Source organism: Alosa sapidissima, chromosome 6 (genome assembly GCF_018492685.1).
Source record: "Alosa sapidissima isolate fAloSap1 chromosome 6, fAloSap1.pri, whole genome shotgun sequence".
NCBI classification, from domain to species: Eukaryota; Metazoa; Chordata; class Actinopteri; order Clupeiformes; family Clupeidae; genus Alosa; species Alosa sapidissima.
In genome coordinates this window covers 5,711,513-5,724,931 of record NC_055962.1, presented here as the reverse complement: position 1 = coordinate 5,724,931, position 13,419 = coordinate 5,711,513, and the positions used below count along the sequence as shown (strand labels likewise).

Here is a 13,419-nt window from a genome sequence, read left to right as displayed (position 1 = left end):
ATGTGAGATATAAAATTTAGAAAGAAACATTCACCAGATGAAATCAAATGAAAGGAACACTCAAATTTAGCATACAGGTGATTCCTGTGGTCAGCAATGCCTTTTCTATCGAATGAGTTGTTTTCCTGGTGATACTGGATTTCCCATTCACACCAACACCATGAGAATTGTGGAGGCAAATTATTATCTTTATTGCTAATTCCTTCTATAAAATATGCAGTTCAAATAAATAGGTGCCGGTTATGCGTATACACCCCCCACCCCACCCCTTTATCATAGAATACATTGAAATAGCCTAATGTGTTGCTTATAAACAGCAATTTTAGACCACTGCTATCTTGCATAGGAGTGGAATAGCCAGAGGAAGCCTACAAATCAAGAGTTATTTGCTTATGTGTAGCCTGTTTGCATTTGGCTATTGTATGTTTGCATAACATTGCCTGTCTCTAGTAAACATGGTTTAAGACGACAATGATGATAATGGAATGATAATTGTATCGCCATGTTATGATGACATGGCATGGGCTTTATGATGATGGATATATGAGTAACCATAGATATGTGAGCAACGATGCCTCGCCATTCATGTCACGTGGGCTGAACTAAGGCTGTGGCTGGGGAAGCTAGACATTTAGATGTTGCTATTGCATCTGTGCAAGACATTGACTGCAGTAAAACTTAAAAAAAAAAACAGAAAACAGCAATAAAGCATGCACCTTTAAAGAAAACATTAACAATTGTTGGCATCATAACCACACTGCAAAAGTGTTGCATTCAAGTTATGCATCACCTACCATCACAAATAGAACTCAATTCTGTGGGAAACAGCCATCTTATAGCTAGCCGGCCTAACCGATTGGGGGGGGGGGGGGGGGGGGGGTTGGAGGTGGCGTGTATATGTCCAGAGAATTTTAAATATTTTGTGTTTTTAGCTCGTTCTGCCGGGACGCTAGTGCAGATCTTCCAAAGACTCCTTGCTCTAGTTTGGTTATATAGGCCTTTACTGCTACCATGAATATAAGCTTTACAATGAAGAGGATAGGATATGATGACATTGCCCTGATGGTATGATGACATGAATATTCATGTACTAGAATCTAGAATCTAGTACATCTAGGTACATCTAGAATCTACCATCTGTTATCATGGTGCAAGATGACTGAAATTGCTGTCATTTACTTTGCTGTTTAATTTGTCAGTTTAACACCCGTTAAACACCCGTTCCCCTTTCTTTGCTGTGTAATGTTGAAAAAAATGCATGTTAGTGCCAAGTGTGTCAGTATTTCAGAAGTACAGTAGGTCAAACGGTCTTGTCTGCAATGGACAATGTGTTCTGGGAAAAACACTCATCACAGGATCACAGGAGTGTCTAATACAGCAGTTGCAACAGACCCAATGGCTCTTTGCTCTAGTTTCTTTTTTTCTATATGGACAGTTATAAGCATGTCATCAAGCAGAAAAAGATAATATTTTATGGAAGAAAACATGCCTTACTTGCTGTCATTGACATAGTGTAGTTTTACAATAAAGTGGGTGGGGTTGCCCTGGTGGTATGTTGATGTGCATGTTCATGTGCTGCCATCTAGAGTTTCAACATATGATACGTATAATATAATATGGCTTGAGTTACTTAAAAATGTGGTCACTTAAATCTAAATCTGCTGTTTAATTTGTAGCCGTGTAGCCACTAGAGTTGCTATACTCCTTTCTTTGCTGTGTAATGTCTACAGATCAAAAAGATCTGCATGTTAGTGCCAAGTGTGTCAAGAGGGTGTAAGTAGGCCAGATGGTCGCAGCTGCTAGTATAGCAAAACAAGGTCATGAATCTTAACCTAAAAGCAAGTGCCCCCTCGTACCCCATTCTTAAAGGCCAGAGTGGCATATACACCCACAGTAGTCCAGCAGGCTTAACGAAGATCATAACATTTTCAAAAATATTTTGCAGAAGAAGATATCGCCGGTGGGTGAGTCTGCTGTCTAATTGTTTGGATTTTTAGCTCTAAATAAGAAATGGCTTCAGAAATTAACATATTTTGAAAAATCATCACTGGTACAACTTCATAAAGCAATTTCATAAAAAAAATATTATAAACTTCTTTCTGTAGTTGTTTGAAAACATAGACTAGCTACTGCACAGCAGTGCTTTTTTACATAATTACCATAAGAAGGTGAATGGAGCTTGGTTACAAAGTCATATGCTCAAGTTCACAATCTTTTTCTTCATTTGATCATTTAGTTCATATGAAGGCTTGATTAAAGTGCAAATAGTCAGGTACTCCACAAGGTGCTTGTGCAGGACTGGAAAATATGGAATTATGAAATACTGTTTTCCAGACCGTCCAAAAGTATGGACATTTGTGGTTACAGACCTGGAAAAGTAGGCCAAATGATTTGTTTCTGCAGCATGTATCACGCGGCCTTTACTCCTATTGGTAGTCTATTTTAGCCCCGCCTAGTTGGCCTAGCCAATGTTAACTTGACCCTCATGTAACTGTCATGGAAAATCAGTTGGTCACTGTCTCTCTACTGTGGTATTTGTATGACCACAAGGGTGTTGTACACTCAGAAACAGCCCCCACCCTCACACTGAACAAAGTCAGTCAACACTGTTCTGCTCATCTACCTAAGGTGACTTCAACCTTACAGTTACAGTATTATTATTAATACATTATCATTGCACTATATTTATATTTAATCTTAAACCTCAGTCTATACATAGTGCACTATTCCCACCCTCTTTTCAACTGTATATTGCATCTTGCCTGTGTCTGCTGAGGTGTCAACGACTTGGCAAGCTTGACAGGGACATTGGATTACCCTATACCACCCATAGTGTCTATTTTTATTTATTTGCAAATGTACATACTGCATTAAACATGGCCATATTCTACTGCCCTTCATTATATTCATACTGTTCTGTTTTTATTCTTTTACTCTTTTTATGGGTTTTCTTTTTATTCTTATATGTTAAGTGGACATTAGATTAACTGGAGACAAAGTCCTTGTTTGTTTACGCAAACCTGGCCAATAAAGCTGATTCTGATTCTGATTCTGATTCCCAAACTGTGGTCCGTGGAAAAGCAAAATAAAATATAAAATCATCGTTTTTTACAAGGATACAAGGATACAAGGACGTTTATTGTCACATGCATATAGTTACTGCAGAAATGCAGTGAAATTATGTCTAGTGTCAGCCTATTTGTGCATTTATGGTACTAAAGTGCAGTAGAAGAGGGGTTTAGTAGATTAAGTGGCATAAGAAAGGTGGGGGAGGATTGGGATTGGGGGGGCACCAACAAGGAGCACCCAAGAGCAACAGGGGCAAGGAAAACCTCCCTTACTGAGGAAGAAACCTTGGGCAGATCCACGGCTCAAGGGGCTAACCCAACTGCCAGGGGTCTTGGTGTGTATGTTGGGGGGATGACAAGGGAGATGGGATAGTGTGCAATATGTCATGAGACAATGTGCTATGTATTGTGGGGGGGGGGGGGGGGGGGTATGTTGGGTATGTTTTAACCCTCATTTTACCAGGAAATTCCCATAAAAAATTAGAGGCAAAGAATGGTCTCATGATCATATCGCACACATAACCTTTAGGCAGTTTATATGAAACAAACTGTTTTAAATTATAAATGGAATGAATAAGGCCTATTATTATTTTAATTTCTAGTTAGTTTCTTGATCTCTCGTTTCTGAAATGTTTTGTGGATGTGCTGTTATGTAGACAAACTCACATACTGTAGCCTACTTTTTGAGGACTTGTAAAACTCTGAAGATTAATAATCCCCTAAAATCACCAAAGGTTTTGAAATTTTGACTATATCCAAGTGTTCTTATTACTGTATAGATTTAATACTCCATTGCTCTGGAAATAAGCCTATAGTTCAAATTAATAAATAAGTTAAATATGTGGCAGCCGTCATGTGCAATAAACTTTCTTTTAACAAGCCTGTTGTACTGATGCGATGACCAGTTATCATTTTAGTGCTAGTTCTATTAAGAGGTGTGGATTAATTCAGGTAGGACTGTGTATAGACATATTTCATTATGTGTATTTTGAGGTGGTCCGTGAAAATTCTTGATTACAGATAGTGGTCCACACACAAAAAAAGTTTGAAAACCCCTGAGACAATAGAGATTAATTATGTACAACAGTGTATAGTTAGATAATGCAGGTTTTCCAGATGACATGTCTACAGTGACAGATAAGGAGTATAGAGGGTTATGTACAGCGAGTATCAATAGAGATTATATAATATTTTTTCTAGAAATTATATATAATATTATATAATAATATTATAATATTATATATAAAATATATAATATTTTATTTACTAAATTCTCATGTCAAAGTCTCATGTTAGTGGGTTAAAGTCTTTTGCACGATTGCTAATCCTTGAATACTGAACAAACTAGGAGTTGAATTTTCTGAACAAAGTGGGAGTTGAAAATATTTTTTCCTTGTGCAGTCCCATGGCGGTTGCTGGTGCCAGCAGGCAAATGGCCACTAACCTACCTTTTGAAGACTATAGTGTTTACGGTCACTTATCTGAGGAAGAGTTGATTCATCTGGCCATTGAACGAAGCCTTACAGATACCCATGGCGGATCTTCACAAGCTGCACAACCCGCTCATCAGTCTGCAAGTTCACCTGCACAAATTCAGTCAGAGGCAGAGTATGATGGCATGTCAGCATTTCGTGAGGCCCGCAGAGAATATGCATCCAGGAGACGGGCCGCAATGGGCACTCAGACTGTTAATCCCTGCAGGTGATGTGACATTTTACAGTTGTGCTGTATACACAACAGAAAATATTTTTGAGATTCACCAATAATCTATATTCATCAACGACAATATGAAAAATGAAATTGTCTTATAGATTTCAGTAGATGTATGGTATTGTACACCAGAGGCAGTGACGGGTGTATTCCCACAGAACAGAGTGACATTACACTCTTGTGACCTTCGGTGGAATTACTCCGTAAGAGCACACATGAGATATTTTGGATCTCCTGTTTCTGTCTGATTACAGTGAAGGCCAAAAAGATAAGAAGAGAAGTGAGCATTCCTATGCTGGAGACAGGGAGATGATGCGGGCCTGGAAAAGAAGAAATGGATCTTTGGAGGTTACAGTGACAATTTTGGAGTAAGGATTTGTCTTCATGTAGGATTCTGAGGCTGTCTTCGGGCCAGTTTCGCCTACACTGATTAAAAGGCCATTCACAGCCACAACAGGAACGACCACTATAAAGATAACTGCTAATGATATGAGCGTCCAAACTGACCAACAATAAGTAAAGTCTCTCCTGTTGACTCAAAATCATTGTAAAAGTGATCCCCGACGATAGTTCTTCGTGCCAGTATCGGTTTATGTGTGGATGTTGTCATTCATATTAGCTAGCTAGCTCGCTTTTGCCATTATTGTAGTTATCGGTGTGAACTGTCTTTAAGCTTTTAGAAAACTTCAATGAAGATCTCCACTGACAAAACATTATTTACTATAGGATCATGCCTAATCCATGTATGTGAAACTACACAGACCTCAAATGCAAGGTCACATTTTACAATTTTACAAATCGTGCACACATTTTACTAAATTGTGCAATCATTTTACTAAATTGTGCTCTCAATTTAGTAAATTGTGCTCACGATTTAATAAAACGTGCGCATGATTTAGTAAATTGTGCGCACGTTTTACTAAATACAGTAGTGCGCTCATTTGACTAAATTGTGCTCTCATTTTAATTGTTGTAAATTGAGCGCACAATATAGTAAAACGTGCGCACAATTTACTAAATTGAGAGCACAATTTAGTAAAATAAGCGCACAATTTAGCAAAATGAGTGCACTATTTAGTAAAATGTGCGCACAATTGACTAAATCATGTGCACGTTTTACTAAATCGCGTGCACGTTTTACTAAATTGATGATACTAAATTGAGAGCACAATTTACATGATTTATTAAATTGAGAGCGCACATTCTCTCAATATACAAAAATATCTTGCAATGACACCTCCTGGGCTCCGTACAATCCACAAAATGTGTGAATTCATAAATTCTTGCAAAACCAAATCATATCCACTTAATGCACTAGGCACAATGCACTAACTAGTAATTACACACTAGTTACCCAGTTAGATACTTAGACATGACAACAGACTTTTATGCTAACTGTAATAACTCTATTGCAGTGATCCAGTATCCAAGTTAAATTCAGCTATCTGGAAGAATGATGCCAAAACACTGAGTGAAATTCTAGGGACAGAGCCTGCTTTGAGTCTGAGCAAAACAAATAAGGATGGTTGGATACATTTGCATGAAGCTGCATACTGTGGTGCTTTGGAGTGTTTGAAGGTGTTACTAAAAGGTATGACTTACATATGACTTTATGAACACAACGAGTGAAATGTTTTGTTATAGTGCAGTAAATTATGTTTGTACAGTAGTCTCTGTTCTCTTTTACCATAGTGACATAAGTAATAATTAATTTCTATTTTTTATTTATAGCTTTTCCTCAGCTAGTCAACACACGAAGCCACAGGAACCAAACCCCTCTGATATTGGCTGTTGGTCGTAAACACCTTTCATGTGCCCAGTGTCTTCTTGCAGCTGGAGGAGATCCTAACATAGCCAACACATCAGGAGAGACAGCTGTAATGAAAGGTATAAAAATACATTGAAGTATTTGGTCAAGAATAAAATTGTGTCTGTTTCATCTAAAACACTAACAGGAAACACCAAGAATAGAAAAAAAATGAACCATGTATTTTCTTAAAACAAAACTGCCATTGTGTGTTCCAGCTTGTGAGAAGGCAAATATAGAGATGGTGGAGCTTCTTCTGAAAGCCGGAGGCAATGCTACTCGGAGCAATCTTGAGGGATGGACACCTTTACACGAAGCAGTGGGAACCAAAAATGTCAGCATGTGTAAGCTACTGGTGGAAGCTGGAGCAAAGATGTGGGCCAAAAATATTTACGGTATTGAGCCACTGTTCACAGCTGCCCAGGCAGGAGCCACAGAAGCTTTGAACTTCCTGATTCGACATGGTGAGTTTAACATGCTATGTTGTACAAGGTATTGGAGGTATATGCCAGTATATGCCAGAGGGGCAGGGTTTGGAGGGTTAGCTTAGCAAGTTGGCATCCAGGTTGGCTGCCACCATCTCTACAAATGGCTTCTCATGTGTGCACACATCTGGCTATATTTTCTCAAATGTCTTCACCATGTCTTGGCTTGTGCACACATTCCAACTGATTCCAACGCATTCCTCATGATCCAGATACTTCCAGTTCATGTACCAACTCTTATTCACATACCCTGTAGGAGGAAATATTGACACTCAAGTTAACGATGGAGCATCAGCTTTGTATGAAGCATCCAAGAATGGTCATGAAGAAGTGGTTAAGCTACTTCTGTCCAAGAGAGCAGATTTGAACAAAACAACGAAAGCAGGATTAACTCCTCTTCATGTTGCATCAAAGAATGGACATTTGGGGTGAGTAGTCTTTAGATTTAGAATTTGGTTCTTAATTTAGCCCTAGAACAAACGTGTTTGATATTATCGTAACTTTTAGTCTTATCTTATCTTATCTTATCTTTAGTTATATCTTAGCTCATACAAATAGTGACGAGGACAGTAAAAAACAATAAGTGAGCTCTCTCTAGCGCCAACCAGGAAGGGAAGAAGTGAATACAGCCATACAAGATTCTTTTTGTTTTGATTCCTTCCACCTGATAGAACAAGTCTAAAACCCAGTAGACCCTGAAATTCGCTTACAAAAAGGAACCAAAGCTGCCATCTTTGCCCATATAAGGAGATCCGGGTGTTAATTGAAGCTAACTACCTATGGCATTGAAAGTTGCTCTGGGGTAGCAAAGATCAAAGTGTGCCGTCTTGACGTACGTCAGAGTTTAACAGGTGCGATAATTCAAAATCCCCATGTTATTTTCCCATAGAAAAAATCTCAAGATACCAGATCTCCTTATTTGGGCAAAGATGGTAGCTTTTTTGTAGGCGAACTTCAGAGGTTTGTGAAGAAAACATTTTCTCATCAAAAAACTTTACCTTCACCTGCTCATGCGTATGGAGACGTAACATGATCTAATTTTATGTCATTATACTTACATGACATTGCAGGTTGGGGGTGTAACACATGAAATAATGCTGCAGAAGTATGAAAATATGACATTGATAGGAGTAAGCTATGGGTCATTTACACAAACCTCATTGAGTTTCTGTTGATATCTGGTGCACTTGCCATGTTCTTCCCTCTCTTCTCTCCTTTACCTCCTCTTCTACCACTTTGACTAGTACCGGTACACAAAAACAAGGTCATGAAGACTTGTAACCCTGAATAAATATTGCACTGGATTTTAATTTGGTTGGTTTAACAATAGGATAGATTGATGTATAAAAGAGTTGGTTACACTTTACTTGACAGTATCGACATATGAGTGACATGACACTGTCATGAACATGTCATAAACATGTCATAAATGTTTATGACATAATGCTTCTGTCATTAAGTGTCATTCGGTTTTTGTCATAATAAGTTAGGATTAGGACTAGGGTTAGGGTTAAGGTAAGGGTTAGAGTTAGAGTTAGGATTAGGGTCAGAGGTTAGGATTAGGGTTAGGATTCATGTGTCATGACAGTGTCATGTCACTCTTATGTCGATACTGTCAAGTAAAGTGTTGCCAAAGAGTTTTTAAGTGTTGCGATTTAAAAAAGGAACTCTCTGTTAGAAAGTAGAAGCTGATATTCTTTGTGCAAAACATGTGAGCATGCTCTTATTCTGAGCTTCCTGAAAAGAGTATGCTACAGGTAGTCAAATAACAAACAAATTTTCATTTGATTATATATTTTTGTTTTATTTTTAACTGATAGGCTACCCAGCCAAGCTGTGCTAGAGCATGATACTCTGAATCACTGACATAAAAAGCAAAGAAATGATTTCTTGAGAGAGGGGCATGACAGCGTTTCCCAATCGAGAGTTCCCAGACTCTATTCACTTTGTGAATGAGTCTAGATATTTCCAGACTAACAAAACACCCCTCAGCAAAAGCAAAAGGACCCTTTTCCCCAAAATGCATACTGACAATAAAACTCTTAATAAAATTACACAAGAACCTCTTTAAGTAGAATCATAATCTTGGTGTCAAATGAAAGCTTATTTGAACCATTTAACAAAACACTGCATTATGGAGAAAAGTATTAACAACCAGCATTCAGCTCTATTGAAGCAGTCTTGCCCTAATTTCAGCTACACAAGGACTCCCTTTGACTTTTCATTTAGGGTTGCCAACAGTTTCGTAAAATACAGAATTGTCCCGAATTTGAAAGGAAAAAGATGTGTTCCGTATTGAACTGATTCCTAGGGTCTGTTATGCTAAACCAGCATGGTAACAAGAGTCATAGAAGCTGCAAATCACAAGTTCATCCAAAAGTATCAATGCTTTGATTACTTGGACCACATCAATTGCCGCAACGCTGCTATATTTGCAGTGTGTTTCTGTAATATGTTGTGTATTTGAACTCCATGGAGTTCATATTTGTGTATGTACAACTACAACTGCATTTTCCTGATGATGATAAATGGTGAGTTTGACTTCAACTTCTTTTCACTGTCTGGACAGAGTTGTGTTGTTGCTGCTTCCACGCACCAACAGAGCAGTTGTGAGACGCAGTGGTATTAGTCCACTCCACCTTGCAGCAGAGCGGAACAGAGATGGGATCTTGGAGGTTCTCATTGAGGCAGGCTTTGATGTCAACACCCAGCTGTCCATTGACTGGTCTAAAATGTATGAGGACCGTCGCACCACAGCACTCTACTTCACGGTGCGCAGCAGCAACGTAGAAGCAGCCTCCATGCTGTTAGAGGCTGGTGCTGACCCCAATCTGGATGTCTTCAACCCTCTTCTGGTAGCCGTGAGGAAGGGTAATATGGAGATGGCATCCTTGCTGATGGAGCATGGTGCAAATGTGAATGCCTGCTTGCCAACACACCCAACCACCTTCCCAGGGGTGCTCCTCTTCTGTATGAAGTATAGACTCATGTTCAAGCTCATTTTGGATAATGGATGTGATGCCAATGCTTGTTTCACTTGTGTTTATGGAAACGGCACACATCCTCCAGTCGAGAGCAAACGTTCCACAAGGGATGATCTGTACCTACATGGGCTTGACACTCCTCATACCACAACAGTACAGGTCAGGAGGAATGTCGCCTTTGAGTTCATGTATTTGTTAAGTATTTGGACATTTCCAGACTAAAACTATGTTATCCTCTTTGTTTTTTTTCTTCAGTTCTGTGAAGTGTTGGCAGATCCTTTTCATTCCCCATGGGCTGGACCTATAATCGATCTCCTCTTAGATTATGTGGGTCATGTGAAATTGTGTTCAAGACTCATTGAACTTCTGGACAGAAACAAAGACTGGGAATACATCAAGGAAAAAGCAAGTACGTACTTTTCCTTCCTTGTACTCTTCGCTTTAAAAGTTGTATCAGCGATAGCGGGAATACGTCACTTCTGTTGATGTTCAAACAAAAACAGAGCTGGCTCGCTACTCCCTCCTCCTCCCTCCCGTGCAATTGAAACTCTCCTAAACGTGCATCTCATCGGTTATCGGTTAACACTTCATTTTGCCTTTGAGTGGTTGCTTTTTGGTAGCAATTCTTTTTGTGTACAGATCTCAGAGCCTAGGCTGCCTACAGAGACGCGTTTTTTTGACAGCCTGCTTATGGAGCAGGCAGCTAGCATTAGGAAAGATTAGATGAATGTGATCATTTATGTTTCGGCCTTTTTGGGCCTGAAATTGCTGATACAACCTTTAAGTCCCAATGGCTATTGGATCAATAGCTGATAAACAAAGTTGATGGCTGGTCAACTTTATACAGTAGCTGTTGACATCTTGATAGTTGTATAGGTGTATTCACTGGCTGCATTATAGCTATTGGAAAAATGAAATGGCCTTGAAATATCCTTGAAACTTTCAGGGCCACCTTTCTCCTTGATGCACCTGTGCCGACTGAGGACCCGCCAGCTGGTGGGATGGCAGAGACTGAGGAGAATGTCCAGCCTTCCTCTGCCTGGACGACTCATCAAGTACTTGTTCTATGACAACAGAGAGTCTGAGGATTTCTTGAATTGTAGTTTAGACTAGACTAAGCGCATACAGGTTCACTTCCAGTTGCAGAGAAATGGTAACCTGACGAGCCAGACCCACATTAAAATGTATGGTCTGGGGACTGACATTAAAATGTAGGGTCTGGGGACTGCAGTGCTCAGTCCGAGGGGCGGGATAATCGGTTGTCTTTCAAATTCCCTCTGCACACAATAGGATAGCGCTACAACTCATGAGTGCCATGCGTTTTTCCCACCAGTGGAGCTAGTTGGCTAGTTTAAACTTTTGCCAACTTAAAAAAAGCTTAACTCGTGTCACGCTGTTCGCCAACAGCAACATCCATCTTCTTTATTTTCAAGTAGCAGGGAATTCACGCCGAACCGTTGCAACTCTGCCATCAATCATTATGTACCGACTCTATACACCATGTGATTGGCCTTATTGAAGCTATATTTTTCCAGCTTACAAGCCTAGACTAGCCCAGGCAGCAAATTAAATTTGCTGCTGCTAGGGTGCATCTAGGGTGCATTTCTAGGCTAGAGAAATGGAGCAGCTCTTTCAGGATCGACTGTGTCACTCAACACAGTTGCACTGCAACAACAGCACTGCTACATTCTGAAACCAACTATTTCCAATTCAACTTGTATAGTAAATATGTAATCAAAGAATGCATTGGGATTTGGGTAAAAAAAAGCACTTTATAAGAACATATTATGACAATTATGTATTGACATACTGCGCTGAGAATGGCCAGTCCGTCTCTGAAATATATCTCCATACGATACGGGAGGCCACTGTCGCATATCATCTACCCACACCGTAGAGGTGAATAGCCTTGGGTTGCAAAGTACAATATTGCCATTTGACCTCCTGATGGCAGTTTTCATTTCCTCCAAAGTTAGCCTCTCCATCCACTTCTTCTGCAGTGTTATCCTAATGAGGCTAATTAGCTGGAACTAACCGACCGGAAGATTGAGCACAAGGCGTAAGAAAATAAATTTCTAAAATGGGTATGTCAGAATAAGGTGAATAGCCTTTGCCCACGCAAAGACAATTTTTTTGCTGCTCCGAGCAAAGCGCTCAACATAGTTGAACACTGTGGTGTAAAGTGACGAACACTCAATAGGACACTCAGCAAAGCACAAAATTAAGGAAAAGCTGATATTGTGTCTTGAGTTTCCCAAATACAAGTTTATGTGTGCATTGAGACTCCTGGAGGAAAGCTGTAATATGGAAACACATTTGAGCCAAATAAGCTTTTCAGGTGTGTTCCAACTGTTAGGTAGCTTCTTGTAGGTAGTGTAAACATAGCTGAAGATTGATGTGAATTGCACAGAACATCACCTTCTCATGCTTTTGCCTCCTACTTTGCTAAAATGCTATTGACTGAAGCTTGCTTGTTTTTGAAAATGCAATGGTACAAATTTGTGTATGCCTTTTAATGTTGTAAACTGTAAAATAAAGAAAGACCCCTTTAGTCCCAAGATACCCCACCTGACTCCTGATGAATTTTACCTTTTACGTAACTGAAGTATGTCCCAGTTTCCTATCTACTCCAGTGCCTCTGGCCACATCTTCTGACCCTGGCCTGACCTTATGTGTTTGGCCCCTGATGAGACCCAGGAGCACCCATCTATCCTGCACTCCACAAGCTCCCACAGCACCCCTAGCTCTGCAGGGACCAGCAAACAACAAAGGGAAAGGTGAGTTTGAGAGCCAGGTGAATGAGGTGATGAAAGAGCTCAAACAGTCTACATTTGAGGTCTGAGATGAGATGAAGTTTAGCAGCATATGAAAAGCCTGTGAAAACAGGAGTGAAGTAGAAATGGAGTTCATGACGGGGGGGGGGGGGGGGGGTTGAATTCCTGACTGTTCCTTTTCCTCAGCTTTAATGTTATAGTAGTTTGGTTTGTTTTCATTCCGAACAAACAGTTCTGTTTCCAAAACTCAGAAATCGTACCTCTTCTAAACATAAAGGACAGTGTTTTTGCAATATTAGCTATACATGGCATACATAGCATTATCTGTTAATCAACAAACCCCTAATGTTCTGATACTAAAATGCAATGGGCTCAAATATGTGGTTGTGGAACAAGAGAAAATAATTCTTGGTAACACTTTCTATGAACCTAGTATTCATAAATCATTATAAATATACTCATAAAGGGTTATAAAGCATTCATAAAGCCTCATAATTATTGTCATTAGTATATATACTCATGACTGCACCCATGAAGCATTATGATGTTACTGTATAAGCCTTTACAGATTGAAGTGTCGCAAAGCATTAT

General features: G+C 39.5%; 1 protein-coding gene across 2 annotated transcripts; it reads left to right on the top strand.

Annotated features, from left to right (window-relative positions):
- Positions 1-125: 125 nt before the first annotated feature.
- LOC121711128 (ankyrin repeat and SOCS box protein 2-like) lies at positions 126-11,329 on the top strand. Of its 2 annotated transcripts, none has more exons than XM_042094449.1 (10): positions 126-1,960; positions 4,470-4,769; positions 5,033-5,146; positions 6,194-6,369; positions 6,510-6,665; positions 6,804-7,049; positions 7,327-7,498; positions 9,640-10,213; positions 10,310-10,463; positions 11,001-11,329. In XM_042094449.1, exons 1-10 carry the CDS (start codon positions 1,821-1,823, stop codon positions 11,165-11,167), a joined length of 2,199 nt encoding a protein of 732 aa, XP_041950383.1. In that variant the 5' UTR covers positions 126-1,820; the 3' UTR covers positions 11,168-11,329. The 2 variants fall into 2 exon arrangements, with proteins under 2 accessions (XP_041950383.1, XP_041950384.1); XM_042094450.1 differs by having other exon boundaries at positions 126-1,964.
- The last annotated feature ends 2,090 nt before the right edge of the window (positions 11,330-13,419 follow it).

Excerpts from the sequence above, each read along its gene's own strand:
- LOC121711128 (XM_042094449.1), top strand. The coding sequence starts at position 1,821 with ATGAATCTTAACCTAAAAGCAAGTGCCCCCTCGTACCCCATTCTTAAA. Across the intron at positions 4,770-5,032 it reads CAGACTGTTAATCCCTGCAG|TGAAGGCCAAAAAGATAAGA; the intron begins GTGATGTGACAT and ends GTCTGATTACAG. Across the intron at positions 6,370-6,509 it reads TTTGAAGGTGTTACTAAAAG|CTTTTCCTCAGCTAGTCAAC; the intron begins GTATGACTTACA and ends TTTTATTTATAG.